The sequence below is a fragment of the Paroedura picta genome, chromosome 1 (genome assembly GCF_049243985.1).
Source record: "Paroedura picta isolate Pp20150507F chromosome 1, Ppicta_v3.0, whole genome shotgun sequence".
NCBI lineage: Eukaryota > Metazoa > Chordata > Lepidosauria > Squamata > Gekkonidae > Paroedura > Paroedura picta.
This window is the reverse complement of record NC_135369.1, coordinates 174,376,564-174,392,748: the sequence shown is the minus strand read 5'-3', so window position 1 is coordinate 174,392,748 and position 16,185 is coordinate 174,376,564. Positions and strand designations below refer to the sequence as shown.

General features: G+C 44.1%; 1 protein-coding gene across 1 annotated transcript in view; it reads left to right on the top strand.

Annotated features, from left to right (window-relative positions):
• Positions 1-16,185, top strand: part of CTNNA1 (catenin alpha 1) — a 97,917-nt gene that overhangs the window by 73,605 nt on the left and 8,127 nt on the right. Inside the window, exons 12-16 of the mRNA XM_077312757.1 lie at positions 1,104-1,304; positions 3,860-4,011; positions 10,938-11,048; positions 12,588-12,769; positions 14,075-14,180. Of these exons, the coding sequence (XP_077168872.1) occupies positions 1,104-1,304; positions 3,860-4,011; positions 10,938-11,048; positions 12,588-12,769; positions 14,075-14,180 (752 nt within the window). The remainder of the gene's footprint in view (positions 1-1,103; positions 1,305-3,859; positions 4,012-10,937; positions 11,049-12,587; positions 12,770-14,074; positions 14,181-16,185) is intronic.

Here is a 16,185-nt window from a genome sequence, read left to right as displayed (position 1 = left end):
TGCAAAGTGTTTGGCTAAAGTCCCCATATATAGACACCTTGTGTAGTTGGGTAGGCAACATAGGCTTGCATGCTGCATCCAGCTTGCAAAAGCTTTCTGTTGACAACACGCAAGTTGGCAGATGGGACAGCTGCCTAGGGCTAACTTGGGTTGTGTTGCGTCCCCGTGGGTTTCTGTGTTGACAACCCGTGTGGGCAGCTTTTCTAATCTCCTTAGATTGGCTGGCTGCCTTTGTTGTTGTTAAACTAAACTTGCTAATGGATAGACAGACAGACAGACAGATAATGGCTTTGGAAGTTTCCAGAATGCATGGTTAAATCATGGTTACACGTCAAACATTTTGGTAAGGCTTATGCGGGGGGGGGGCTGTTTGTTTGTTTTGTCCGTTTTGTTTTTAAAGTTGCAAGTTGCCCTGAGTTACAAAAGATAGGTGGGGGTACAATTTTTTAAATAAAGTATGAACAATACTATTAGAAGGGCATGCCAAACCATAGTAAATAACAGGATGGAAGCATCTTTCCTGTAATAAAAATCAACATTTTCATTAAAAAAGCATAACTCTTCAAAGCTAACACCTTCACTGTCACAATGAAGTACCTAGAAAAACATTGTACAATAAAGCATGAAATTGTCATTGCTACTTGTGGAAGAGCGACAGGTTATCTATAGGAACTGGAGCATCTCCATCTTGAAAGCGCCTTGGGTTCTCCAGTGGAAAAAATGCAGCGTTCTGTTCTGATCAATTAGATATTAAGCATGTGTTCAAATATTTGATTGGACTGCAGATTGATCTATAGAACATTTTGTAACATGGACTGGTACACGGTCATATTTTTATACCCACATATCATATAAAAGACTTCAAACCGGTAGACGGTGAGATTCATCCATAGTTGAAAAATGGAAGTAAAATAATTTTTTATGAATGGGGATTCTTTAATCAGTTAGGTTTGCGCTCAGTGCACGGCATCAAGCGTGTGTGGCCTTTGACAGCCTTAGCCATTTTTTAACATACTAAATGCTTCAGGGAAGTATATTAAAGGCATCGATGTAGATATTAGAACGAAACATTCCTTTCTAAATTTCCTTCTTTTGACCACCAGAGAATCATATCCTGGAAGACGTAAACAAGTGTGTCATTGCTCTTCAAGAAAAAGATGTCGATGGCTTAGATCGCACTGCCGGCGCAATTCGTGGCCGCGCAGCCAGGGTAATTCATGTTGTCACTTCTGAAATGGATAATTATGAACCCGGAGTCTACACAGAAAAGGTTCTGGAAGCAACAAAGCTACTGTCAAATACAGGTAAACTGTTTCATCCAGCTTTTCAGTCTTAGCCCTTTCTCAATGCCACTCTGCCTAGGTATTTGGTGTAGTATCTGTATTATTAAATGCTGTAGACAGAAACAGAAATTCTCTGTGTGTTTTGGGCATATTAGCGTCGAGCTCACTCACTTTACATTCAGTGTATTTCCCTGGAATATTTGCTTGAGAGTTGGCTTTAATGTAGCCATAATCATGTGTTGGTGTGCCCCCTTTCAAAATACAGAGAATAGAGTCACCAGGAAGTGACAGACTTGCAGAGACAGGATATAACAAGTGTTCTGTTGGAACAGTTTTCTCCATCTAGAAGTAGGAAGGCCTGGACAAGGGTAAACTGAGGCTTTAAATGGTGTACGTCTCTGGGCTTGAAAAGTACCTGTGTAACCTCATCTTTTGGGTTCTGTTGGGCAGCACTAGGAATGTATCTTGCAATAATTCAAAGAGAATAAAACATTTTTATTTTTTATTTTTCACTTGCCACCATATCATGTAAGAGAAACACAGAATTTAGGTACGCAACAACAAAAAAAGATCTTTTAAAGTCCCAACAATTAACAGATTGCCACCCTCAAAGTCCATCTCTTTCCTCTTGTTGATGGCCCAGGGAGTGTGTAACTGAACACTGCACTGGCTTCGAAGATGAGGCTCTCTAGTGAAATCTCCCCACGAAATAACACAGTCCTGAAACAATAATATTAAAATTTACCATTTAGAACAAAAGTCTCTCTCGCTTCCCTTAACCCAGACTTTCTCAATTTTTTTTACCACTGAAACATTCTTCAGGCTTCAAGAAACCCCAGAAATGGCTCAATCATGCAGAATATGGTTGGGAAGCAGAGCTGTGCACATGCGCACTCTAGACTTTTCCCCTTCCCACCCTCTCCAGGCCCATCATTGGCCATTTGGGGGGGGGAACAAATTAACGTGACCATATATGACCATAAAACCTGCTAAATGTTTAACAAATTTTTAAAATATATTAAAATTAATTCAATCCTACCCATTCGGGAAGCCCTTCCAGGGAGGTAAAAAAAAAACAAAACAGGTTTTCAAGAAACACTGATTCAGAAAGCCTGCCTTAATACACAGATCATAGTTACCTTAAACAAGGTGTTAAGAGACTCTTTAACAGCTTTTTTAAGTGTCCAGCTCCCCAGCAGGACACTCTTTATTTCCTTCCTCTGCTTTCCACACCTTCTGCACCCTTCTGCATCTAAAGGTTCCACTCCTTCCTGGCTCATTCCATTCCTAGCTAGGGGCGACACCTACACTGTTGAACTATCAAATGCCAACCCAGCCCCCAGTTATTTATCAGCATAATGTTAAGACCCATGAGAAAGGTCTGCTTTACCATTCGGTCTTCAAAACCAACGTGGGCACTTTAGTTGGCTCTGACCTTGAATTAAGATGAATTAGTCATAAAATCAATGCCCTAGTTCCGAACAATCTGTTGTTGGTACTGACTGCTGTATCCAGCTTAAGTGCTGTGTTTGTGACAACTGTTAGCTTCAATTTATAAGGACATGCTGAGGTCATAGTATTGTATAGGATGTCATAGATTTAATTACATTTTTATGCCTCCTAAATGAGTCAGTGCACCTTCTTAACATTTTTAAAAGGCTCTGTACTTGGTTCCCGTGTCCCTCGGGAACATTAAGGAAAACTTTGCACTGATAAGACCTACCCTGTTCCTTTCTGCAAAGTAATTGTGCCCACTCCCAGTGTCCCTACAGCAGCAGGATATACCATGTGCAACCCATATAAGATCCGCAATCTGTGGCCAATTTACCAAATTGGCCAGTAGCACATTGATAGGGTTTTAGTTTTACTGAACACAACACTGATTACATCATCTAATGGCAGTGGTTACCCATAAAGGTGACTTGCACAATGTGTCCCCAAACATCTGTATTCTGTCTGCAGAGAATATTTCTGCAGTATATTACGAACTACAGCATATTTGGGTTTAACATACATTAATGATTCTTTCATTCTAGCGCAGTGTTTATCAACCTTCCTAATGCCGCGATCCTTTAATACAGTTCCTCATGTTCTGGTGACCCCCAACCATACAATTATGCAAGTGTTCTTGCACAGAAATTAAACCAAAACTGGCCAATGGCGTGAAGATCCATTGATCATTATTGTATATACATTGTTGTTTTTTTTCTGGGGTTTCTCAATTCAGTTCTGCCTCTTGTCCCACCATGCCGATTTCGCTCTTTTCCACTGCTCCAGATAGACGAACTCTCTATCTTGATCTACCCCGCAAGGCTGTTGTGTAGATGCCCCCCCCCCGGCAAAGCTGCTCTCCCTGCCACAACCCCTGTGAAAGGGTCATTCAACCCCCCAAATTGGTCCTGACCCCCAGGTTGAGAACCACTGTTTTAGTGGTTAGCACACGGATTGAATACTATGAAGGTCAATGTTTATGGTTGGGTTCGGGGAAATGTGGCCACAGAGCCCCTTGCCTTGCTGAGAAATTCACTGTAGCCTTCTGACTTCTAGAATTTTTGTGTGTTCTGTGTGTACCTCAGTGATGCCACGTTTTACTGAACAAGTAGAAGCTGCCGTGGAAGCGCTGAGTTCTGACCCTGCTCAGCCAATGGATGAAAATGAATTTATCGATGCTTCTCGGTTGGTGTACGATGGAATTCGTGACATCAGGAAAGCCGTGTTAATGATTAGAGTAAGTGAGCAAGCCTCGACTTGCTTGAGATTGCATTCTCTCTCTTTAAAAAAAAATACATATTTTATTAAAAGGCACACAACACTAAATAATGAATCCGTGCGCAAATCTCCTACAAGCCGTGGGGCTTATGATTATTGTATCAGATAGAGCTTGTTAGTCCATACTTCTGTCTACAGGAGCTGTCACTCTGCCAAGCAGAGAAGTGCTTGGCTCCCGTGCCAGTCAGGAAAGCAGCACAGTAGGGCCATCAACAGAGGAGGGGGAAGATTCTGCTTGCCTTCGCGTCCAAAAGGAGGGACAGCCTCCAGCTGCTTACTTTCATCCAAGCTTAACAAATCTGCTTATGAGGTTACTAACCCTTCCCCTCCCCTGCCAGTTACCTTCAGAGTCCCACTAAGGATCTGAATCCATGGCCTGGTCTTTAAATTAGCAGGTCCCTGGGGGCTCCGAGTTGCTTTTAATAAGGTGGAAAACGGCAGCATAGCTTTTTAAGGCTGGACTCCTAAAAATCAGAAGACAGTGGTGGGTAGATAGAGCAAGTTTCTTCCTACTCTCCAGCTAGGGTGGCTAGGTCCTTTGATGCTGCTGGAAGGGGATGGGGGGAGCTTTCCGGGAGTGGGGAGGAGCACCACAATGTGCTGACATCACCTGGAAGTGATGTTGCCATGTCAGAGATGTGTATGGAGTGGATGCTCTGGCTTTTGGGCAAAACTCTATGGTAGAATTTGCCTCAAACCATAGAGTTTTGCCCAAGATCCAAAGCTCACACACCCCAACAACCCCAATGCGCCAATGTCCTTTCCAGAAGACATCAGCACATTGCATTAAAATGCAGCATTCTTTCTGTTTAACGTAAATTTGGGAGGGAGTTGGGGGGCGGGGTTAAGTGAGCAGAAAGTGGGAGGCCCCTGCCCGGACCAATAGACCATACCTCCCACCCAAGCAGGGGTTCACTGGGGCTGAATCTGGGGGGTTTAAGAGTCCTCCTACAGTCTCTCTACTGCAGAAACAGCAATATGGGCCCTAAAAGCCACAAGCTCAGAAAATCAGGCCTGCAGGTGAAAAGCTGTGATGCTTAACTTTGTTCTGCGTTTGTTCCATAAATTCAGCTCAGCATTAATTGAGGGGTACGTAAGGAACAAACTAAGACATTTCTGCAGCCTTTTTACTGCACGTTGCTGCTTTTACCCTCTAATAGTGAGGTGACTGTCCCCTCTGCTGCTGATGGGAGTAAGTGAGCAGGACCGGGCATGAGGGGAAGAAGGCCCCTACGTCCCCAGTCACATAGACAAATAAGATTTCTTAATATTACAACCACTGTAAAGAAGCTTGCTCACATCCCTCCTCCACCACAGGACTGGGCTGTTCACGTCCACTGTTCTCACGCTGCTGTAGAATACTGTCAGCATGAAGACAGGGAGCAGGCATAAAGCTGAAGGGGAAGCAAGCAGCTTATCAGTTGGCTCCACATAGTTATGTTGGGGTGTGGAATTTGGGGTCCCTCGTAGCTTCTCTTACCCAAAGACAAGAGCTGTGGGATCTGCATTGCAGCACCAGGTGTTGAGAAGCTGGCAAGGACTCCCTATCAGTTGTCTGCCTCCTCTCCCCAGGAAAGGTGCCCTGCAAAGGCATTGCAATGGTAAGGAATGGATACCCTGAAACTTCAAAGGCTTTTGTGGCTATTTCCCTGTCTCCCCACCCCCACCCCCACCCCCACCCCCACCCCCACCCCACACACAGAAGCATTAAGTCAAGCAATTACCCCTTAACACTGCTGGTTTTTAATGTGTTTTCAAAAGACAACTGTCCGATCCAAGGGACAGATAGGACCTGAAACTTATGTTAAGTCTTGAAGGAATTATTCCCTAACCTCTGCAGAAAATCTGATTGATTGAGTGATTGAGTGATTGATTGATTGATTGATTGATTGATTGATTGATTGATTGATTGATTGATTTCTATACCGCCCTTCCATATGGCTCAGGGCGGTTTACATATAACACCACAGGGGGGATACATGGAATCTACATTATCTCGTAGTTAAAGCTGTTCCAATCTTGGCTGAAGGATTTTAGTTCATCCATCACTGAGGATTGACTACTGCTGTGTATTTCAATTGGGGAAGGGTGAATAACCTTGGATGTTTAGAAGTTGCAGCTGTCGTGTAGAATGCTGCCTCATTCTGTTGTGGGAAAACAGAAAAAAGTATCATGAGACTTCAAATGATATTGAGTCATTGTTGGTTGTCTAGCTCAGTTCAAGGTGCAATAAAACCTTGGCAGAGTAAACCTGGGACATCCTTTTTCTTCTGTTGAGAATCTGATAATATCTGTGAGGGGTATGCCTCATACCAGCCTTCGTGCATATATTTGCTTACAGAGTGGTGCAAGGTCTCTCTGGCCCTTGTTAGGTAAGACTTCCATGGCGGGGGGGGGGGCATTCAAGTCATTCTTTTAGTCTTTCTGTTTTTGTAGAGGTTTGCATGCTTTCCCGGATTTCAGTGAGATTCAAGTCCAGTTATAAAAGAAGAAGAAGAGTTGGTTCTTATATGCCGCTTTTCTCTACCCGAAGGAGTCTCAAAGGGGCTTACAGTCGCCTTCCCTTTCCTCTCCCCATAACAGACACCCTGTGAGGGAGGTGAGGCTGAGAGAGCCCTGATATTACTGCTCGATCAGAACAGCTTTATCAGTGCCGTGGGGAGCCCAAGGTCACCCAGCTGGCTGCATGCGAGAGAGTGCAGAATCGAACCCAGCATGCCAGATTAGATGTCTACACTTCTAACCACTGCACCAACTACTCTAAGAGTCTTTTTAATTGTAACTGATGAAATAGGGGCAGGCATCAAAGATGATAAAGCAGCCCTTAATGACTCTTTGTCGAAGAGCAGGAGGTACCCTTGCTTTATGAGAAGGAGATGCTGAGTGAAGAGACAACCTCCTGGAATGAGATCTAGCAAGCAAACTCAAAAGCCAAATATCCTGTTTGCTTTGCACAGAGTGTTTACTCGGATTTTAATGAAAGAGTCGGCCATTAAAATCTCAAGCGCCTCTTATTTTTTTCCTTCATCCCAAGTTGAAAGCCTGCGTCATTAAAGTGGTAGAAGGGATCCACATCAAAGCAAAATTAAACATTGCAATATTGAAGCACAAGCATATTCTGCAGTTGATGCATGCCTTAAATTAAGCAAGTGCATAATGAAAATATGAAATACCTTAAGCAGTCTTCCTAGATGAACTGCAGAGCAGTTGATGACCAGTCTTTCAGTGCTTCCTAGTCTCTTTATATATTGAAATACGGCTCTGGGTAAAAAGATGGCTGTGAAATTAATGTAACTTGCTGGGACAGAAGAACATTGCTTTCTTTCTGGAATGTGGACTGTCATGCATTTTCATCACAGACTCTGAGGATTGCTTTTTGTGTTTTCAGCATGCGAAGTTTTTCCTCATTTCTTTCTCTTCTCCCTCCCCCCTCCCCGCCCCCCAGGCATGGAGAATGATATAGATCTGTCCTGTGCATTCAGTCCAGATACAGCCTCCTCCCCCCCTCCATAGAATGATCAGAGAATCAGTTAAAAGTAAAGCAATAATGTATTTTACTCCAAATTTCAGCAACAGTAAGCTCTTTTGCCAAAACGCTTGGTTCATATCTGCTTGTGCTCCTGCCACAAACACACGGGAATCACTGCATATCCATGTAAAAGGTTTGTCCCAGACCGGGTTAGAACATAACACGTGTCACTACTGGCTAGTTTACAGTCTTGGGATACTCTCAGAAGCCAGTAAAGGCACTGGCCGGAGAAAAGTTAACTGATATCCTGCTGTCCACTCCACTCACCCTTCAACCTCTGCACCCAAATACTGGAGAAGGCAGGCCGGAAGAGAGGTGTGGCACTGGGGCCATAACGTGCAGCTGCCAGCTCAATCCCAGTCAGCCTCTCCCTGCAAGCTTGAGTCACAGCCGCAAAGGAAGCTTGGCCACTGATGAGCCGCACCTGTCTCTGGATGACACAGCAGGTTGATGTGTTGTGCCTGTCCCTAAATGACTCAGCGGGGTTTCCTGATAAAAGGAGCCTGAAAAGGGCACTGTGCCTTAAAGCTTGCCAGATATTCTTGGGCCAGTCACGGACTCTCATCCAAACCTACCTGCTGTGATGACAAAATACGGGAGAGGAGAACAATTGAAGCCACTTTGGATCCCCTTTGATAGAAAGATGAGCTTTAGTGAAGAAAATGAATAGAATCTTTCCACAAATTTAGATGTGAGCGGTCTTCCTTGTCAGCTATTAGTTTCCAGATTGCTTAATGCAGAATAGGCCAGGGGTTCGTTGACCTTATTTGTTTTCTCCTGTTCCTCTGAGGGAGATGGGATTTGCAAAGTGGATTCTGTTAGTGGAGTTTACGGCTATATTAGTCTTTATAGGCTTGGCTTGACTTCAGCAACATCCTTTCTCTTGCAAGCATTTTGATTGTGACTGGAAAACAAGAACTGATGTAACAGAGACCTAGCTGCATCCCCCCCCCCCAAAAAAAAACTATGAAAAGCAAGACAGAGCACTGTAGTGGATCCAGCCATTCTGCTCAACTCATTTTGAAGCATTCCTCCAATTTAGGTGGCACTTCTGGAAGAGTCAGTTGAACTGGAGAAAGGCTTCCTACTTCTCTGAGCAGAGTAGCTGAGTCTGCCCCCTGTTAATCACCCCACAGACAATTGTCTGTCCCCCTCTGTCATTGTCTTTTGCCCGGGGGTGAAGACTGCTTTGTATTATCTGATCTCACACACACACTAGGGGCCAAGCCCGTTGCATTCAGGAGTACAGCGGGCAGTAGATCGGGAGTGGTGGTGGAATAACTCTGTGGACGGCCTCCCCCTCCCCCTCGGACTTGGAAAGGCTGCAGGCAGCTGTTAGGGAACTCAGGGGCAGCTCTCACGCAGCAGGGATCTGCATCCTTTGAACCTCAGAGAGAAGTGTATGGAGGAGGGGTGGTAAGGGGACGGCGGACGGAAGGCAATTGGCTAGCCACCGGACAGACAGGCAAGCCGGCTGGAGGAGGAGGCACTCTGAGGCGGGACAGCTGCCCTGAGTGGGTGTTAAGCGCTGAGTGCACAAGCCATGAGACACGCTCCTCCTCCAAGGCCTTACCAGAAATATATTATGTAGAACAGATATTTAGCTTGGATTATTAGTTGATTTCTTTATATATTTTATTGGGGTCATTTTAAAGTTGTTAGCCATCTTTTGGAGGCCCTCATTGGACAGAATACTGTAAATAAACCTGAACTGACGGCTGTCCTAAAACAGTACTCAGACACTGTCTTCTCAGAGAGCCAGTGCAGTGTGGTGGTTAAGAGCAGCAGCCTCTCCACAAGCCCTGTCACTACAAAGCTTTCATTTTAGGAATGGATGGTCAAGAACAGGGGTAGTCAAACTGTGGCTCTCCAGATGTCCATGGACTATAATTCCCATGAGCCCCTGCCAGCAAAGGTCTGGTCAAGAACATTGTTAAAATGAGCTCCACCCAGTATCTAACCTGATAAATACCAAATTCCACAGGATTTGACTAGCCATTTGAAGTATGTATGACGGATAATAGTAGATGAATGGACTTGGGCAGTTGTGCAGACCCGTTTAATGGGACAAAATACAGAAATCTGAACATGATTGTGATGCATCCCACCAAACTATTTTTCACCTGTCACAGGAATGCGAATGGCGTGCTTTCTTGGGAGATGTGACAGAGCTCTTTAAACTCTCCCCTGCCAGAATTGAGTGCCCAGCTGCGATTGAGTGGATCAAAAATTTAAATATTAGTATTTCACGTGGTTGTTCAACCTGTCTGTAAACTCGGCTAGCTACTTTATATTATTAGATTAGACTAGCAAGAAAGCCCATTGCAACCAGAAATACCATGGGGGCTAGGACCCAGGGGACACTGGCAGGCACAGATCTCTCTCTCTCTCTTTCTCTCTCTCTCTCACACACACACACACACACACACACACAGCAGGAGCCATAGCAGGTAATCAGGGCTCGTTAGCTGTTTGGCAGGGCTCTCTGTGTCTCTCTCTCACACGCTGGTTCCTGCAGTGTCTGAGAGCAAGGTGGCTAGCATCCAGGGAGGGAGGGCGGGAGCTGTAGTAGGTGCAGGGCCAATCAGGGTGTGGCAAGTTTTTGTGGCTGCACTCTGATTGGCCCTATTCCAACTCGGACACCCCGGACACGTTCCACCCCATATTGTTTCACAAGTATTAAGAGGAACAATGGATAAGGATATTTCCAGTTCGATACGGTGGATAAGAGCCACAGTCTCTAATCTGGAGAATCAGGTTGGATTCCCTACTCCTCCTCCACATGCAGCCAAGCTGAGTGACCTTGGGCCAGTCATAGTTCTTCCAAAGTTCTCTTGGTCGCACCTATCTCCCAGGGTGTCTGTTGAGGGGAGAGAAAGGGCAGGTTATTATAAGCCACTTTGAGACTCCTTTGGATAGTAAAAAGTGTGGCACCAAAAACGAGCTGTTCTTTTTCTTCTCTTCTTTAAAAAAAAGTTTCTAAACTGATTATACTAGAGATTCAGCTGTAATTCCAAGCAAAGCAGTTGCTTCATTTTACTTTGCTGGATTTTTCCTAACTCTCACAATCGTTACGATAGAATTTCTTAAACCCTTGTCTGGATTTGAAAAGTTAAATGGCATTCTGAGATTGCTCTTAAGCACCATGGTCCTGTTCTCGCCTTTTCCACACTAAAAGACTAGAATGTTCTAGAGCTGGCTTGAGGAAACTCCCAAATTCCCTTTTGAGGATCGGTCGCCAAATGCGTGGATGTCGTACAAGACTTTTCAGATTCCTGTTTTATTTTCTCCAAATTAAAATCCGATTTCGTTTAGCCGAAAATTCGAATTATTTGTGTTCAAATTTGCTTTCTTAGACTCCTGAAGAATTGGATGACTCGGACTTTGAGACAGAAGACTTTGACGTTCGAAGCAGAACAAGCGTTCAGACTGAAGATGATCAACTTATTGCTGGCCAAAGCGCAAGAGTAAGAAAAAAAATTCTGATCTCTACTCGTCAGTTTAATTTAACCGGGCTAAAATGTTGCACTGCTGCACAGAAATCATAATAAAATTAGCCGTATTTCATATTTTAAGAAGGCAGAAAAGTCTGTAGGCAGACTTTATAGATGTTAACCCTTTTATCAGTTTCTAAAACCTGAAGAAACCACACTCCTTTTCTATATTTACTATTCCTTTCATACGCTCACCCAATTCTTAAACATTGAATCATCATCTGCTTATAGACCAGGGCTTTATGAAACCCTGGGGTTTCCTGATGGCCCTGGAAGGGTAGGAATGAATTTATATATATATATAAAAATATATACCGCCCTCCCTGAGCCCCCGGGGAGGGCGGTATATGAGTATATAAATATAATTAATAAATATATATTAATTTGTTAAAGATTTATCAGGTGATACGACCACATATGGTCATGTTGACATGCCCTCCCTCCAAAATGGCCAATGATGGGATGGGAAGGGGAGGGGCCCCCCGGGTGTGTGTGTCCACAGCTATGCTTCCCGACCATATTCTGCACGATTGTGCCACTTCTGGGGTTTCACAAAGCCTTAAACATGTTTCAGGGGTTTCTCAATGGTGAAAATGTTGAGAAATGCTGTTATAGACACTGTTTTTAACTTGGACTTGAAAGAAGGAACATACTTTCTTACCATATATTGGGCTTCTTTTCCTAGTCTCCTGCTCCATTACCTTTAAAAAAGAGAAAAGAACCGAAGCAGAAGCTGCATTATCAGTAATTATAATGATCAGTAACAATATCAGTAATGATTTTAGATGATCGCATGACATGTAGAGCAGATGTCCTCCTGCTCAGCTTCAGTCAGTTCATGGCCCGCACACACATACACGCCCTTCTAGTCCCACCAGTCCATCTCTAGCCATAAGGTAGTTTGAACCCACAGAAAATAGTACTCATGGCCTCACCCATCCATTTTGGCTGCTCAAGACCTTTGCTTGACTCCGCTGAGTTTGGGCTGTTTACAGGCCAATATGATACACACTGATCTAAACAGGATGTGTTCTTGCCTTAAAACGTCGGGCTCCCTGAATCATAGGTGGCTTTGTACAATAAACAAGCATTTAAACTTGTCCACTTCATTTACACGCCTGAAGGGTTGCGTGATAACTCTTCTGTGAACATTGTAGCAATTTGAAATAGTGCATAATTTGCTGTGAAAGCTGCTGTTCTTTACAGCAAAAAGGAGAAGAAAGCAAATTTTTGGGGGAGGATTGGCCATTCTTTCCCCCTCAGTGCCCCGCTTCAGAACTCAGCCTTTTTGAACCAACGGCTTTATTTCTCAATAGTATTTACTTAATGGTTTTGCTAGATAATTCACATACTCTCAAGCTTTAGATCAAAGTGGGATAAAATAGCCTCGTCAGCCCTTCAGGTCTAATTTAACCCTACCTCCATGAATAAGATCAGCTTGTGCGAAGTACACCCGAAAAGAACCCCTGCTGATGAATGGCCAGAATGACACTGAACGACTCTTCATTTCAGGCTATCATGGCTCAGCTCCCTCAAGAGCAGAAAGCAAAAATTGCCGAACAAGTAGCCAGCTTCCAGGAAGAAAAGAGCAAATTGGACGCAGAAGTGTCCAAATGGGATGACAGCGGTAATGACATCATTGTTCTGGCAAAACAAATGTGCATGATTATGATGGAAATGACAGACTTCACCAGGTAAGGATCTTTTGCAGCCACACTCCTCAAGTTCGCATTTCAGGGGTCACTTGTCCAGTGAGTTTGTTGTAGTTGACACTGGTCCCTGCTGGGTGCTGTTGACAGATGCTGATTAATGTTACTTTTAACAGCCACTCAGTCTTGTCAGGAACTGTTTACATCGCATGCGCATTTGTGAAATATTTGACCTAAATATAACGTGATTTGAAGTCCCTGTATTTTCTAAAGCTCTGGGTGTGACCACCTGAATCTGTGAAGCGCAATTTACATGCAGCCTTCAATAAACTGGGGGGACCCTGTGCCCAGTTCCTGTAGTTCCTGTATTCTCATTTACAAATGGAACCAAATTTAAAAGCCTGCAGGGGTTTTGAATGCGCTCAGGAATTTAAATACAAAGCACTTTTGGGTGCAAACTGAGAGCCAGTTTGGTGTAGTGGTTAGGAGTGCGGACTTCTAATCTGGCATGCCGGGTTTGATTCTGCACTCCCCCACATGCAACCAGCTGGGTGACCTTGGGCTCGCCACAGCACTGATAAAGCTGTTCTGACCGAGCAGAGATATTAGGGCTCTCTCAGCCTCACCCACCTCACAGGGTGTCTGTTGTGGGGAGAGGAATGGGAATGTAAGCCACTTTGAGACTCCTTCAGGTAGGGAAAAGCGGCATATAAGAACCAGCTCTTCTTCTATTTCAGTAATTTAATCCGCCTCATTCAAGATGATTATCTGAATTTTGGAATTTTTTTATAGATGAGTGGCAAAGATGCCACTTGAATTGTAATCAGGGGTTTGGGCATATGCAGGTGGATTCCCTTCCCCTCGAGTCCCCACGCCACATCAGACTGTTCTGAAAACTTGTGGGTGTGGTACCACTTGGTGGAAGTGGGGTTGGAGACTTGCCTTGAGCATGCAAAACGCGTTAAGTGGGAGAATAGATGACATTGTGCAATTTAGCAGCAGGAGCAGGGACTGGGACCAGTGTGCTGGGGAAGGAAAGTAGTAGGTACCTATACAGGGCACTATCTGTTTTCCTTCCTGAGCCTTAAAACTGGGAGGGGGGGCAGCATGGGGAGAGTTAGCCACCCCAAACATATGTTGAGGCTTTAACCCCTATTCTTTTACACTTCTCTCCCCCTCCCCTGGATCAAGCAGCTTGTTGCTTCTAAATAATGTGTTTGGGGATCCAGACCAGAATCTTTAGTATTCTGTACAAATTGGACATGACTGCTATACAACAGGAAAATAGTTGGCAACGGAAACTGCCTCCGGGTTGTGGTTGAGAAGACTAATGCCCTTTTCTTTTTGCAGAGGTAAAGGGCCATTAAAGAATACGTCCGATGTGATTAGCGCAGCAAAAAAAATTGCAGAAGCTGGGTCAAGAATGGACAAGCTAGGACGGACAATTGCTGATCATGTAAGTTATAATAGATAGATTTTTACAGGTCTTCAGTGTAACTGTACTGAAGATTTCCTAAGAGGTTTCAAGTAATTTCACTTTATCTAATTTCAAGAGCCGGAGTTGTCTTTCTTAGATTCTGGATGTAGAATAAAGCCTCCAAGCAGCCATGCCTGGCTAGAGAAAATCAAGAAGATTTATGTTAATTTTAAGTTTACCTGATTCCTTCTGAAACAAAAATCAGAGTCCAGTGGCACCTGTAAGATCAACAAAGATTTATTCAAGGAGTGAGCTTTCAAGTGCATGCACTCTTGCACTCGAAAGCTCACACCTTGAATAAATCTTTGTTGGTCTTAAAGGTGCCACTGGACTCTGGTTTTGTTTTGTTGTGCTGCTTCAGACCAACACAGCTACCCATTTGAATCTGATTCCTTATGGTTTCCCTTCATTAATTGGATGTAACAACATTTTATTATACAGTGGTTTTAGTGCTGGATATGTTTGTTTCTTGGCATGAATGAGATGTTAAAATTTGGATTCTTTAATTTAAAAAAATGGACTAGCTAGGGTTGAACAGTTGCTGATCACTCACGTCACAATGGATTTTTACAAGTCCTCAGCACAGCTGTCACTTTGGGTTGTTTGTCCACAGAACAGACTTCTGTAGCTAGCCACTATTTGTGCGGCATCTTTCTAACTAATTTTTTTCTTTCCTAATTCTCAGTATGCTTTGCTGTCTGTTTTGCTTTGGATTTTCATAAGGCTAAATTTTTTGCTGCAAAAGTTGCCATTAGGCACGTACATTCAGTATAGTAAACCTCCCGAAAATACCCTCCCCTCCCCCCCCAAAAGAAACCCTTATCAGAGTTTTTGGGGAAAAGTCTCAAGCTAGATTTGCCATTGACGGGGTGGAATATATTTAGTATTCCTGAATATTGCTGAATCCGAATATTAATTCCGATACTGATATTTGGGTATATCAGCAAATACCGATGTTTTTCAGGTCCAATACACCCAAACCAGAAAAATACTGAAATACCCAACCCTGAAAAATACTGATTTTTTTCCCACCTGCCTAGTTGCCATTTCAGAAGGAGGAGGCCAAAGCATTAATCTTTTTCTCACCAGTTTACAGATACTGTTACCAGTTTGTAGCAGCCTGGACCCCCCAGAAAAAAAAATACTGTATTTGCCGGCGTATAAGACGACTCCCCAACATTTCCACTCAAAATACAGTACTATGGGCCACTATGGGCAGCTATGTCTATCCCAACTGAAGTGCACCTGGCGTATAAGACGACCCCCCCCCACTGGGAGGCATGTTTTTCAGGGGGGGAAAGTAATCTTATACGCCAGCAAATACTGTATATATATATATACCTGCTGTGAAGTCCTGCACTGGCAGACTTCCCAGTTGCTTATAGATCAAGGGCTTGGCACGGGCCGACTGATGGGGAGCCAATCTTCGGGCTAAAATATACATGCCTTTAAATCACAGCTGAACTGGACACTACCCCTGCCTTACATCCCACTAACAGTGCTGTCGTCATTTAAATCTGTCAGCTACGTCTGACAAGAGTGCCCGAATAAAAGGGGCCAGTGTGATATGGTGGATAGAGAGTCTGACTAGGTTCTGAGACTAGATTCAAAACCCCTAAGCTTGCTGAGTGACCTTGGCCAGTCACACACCCTAACTTGCCTTTCAGGGTGTTTGTGAGGATGAAGTGGCAGAGGGGGGAACGACGTAAACCACCTTGGGTCCGCACTGAGGAGAAAGGGGGGGGGGATAAATGAAGACGAAAATAAATGTTTTCGTTTGCAGTTTAATGTAATTGATTTAATATGAGAGCCAGCTTGGTGTAGTGGTTAGGAGTGCGGACTTCTAATCTGGTGAGCTGGGTTTAATTCCCCATGCCCCCACATGCATCCAGCTGAGTGACCTTGGGCTCGCCACAGCCCTGATAAAGCTGTTCTGACCGAGCAAGAATATCAGGGTTCTCTCAGCCTCATCCACCTCAACAGG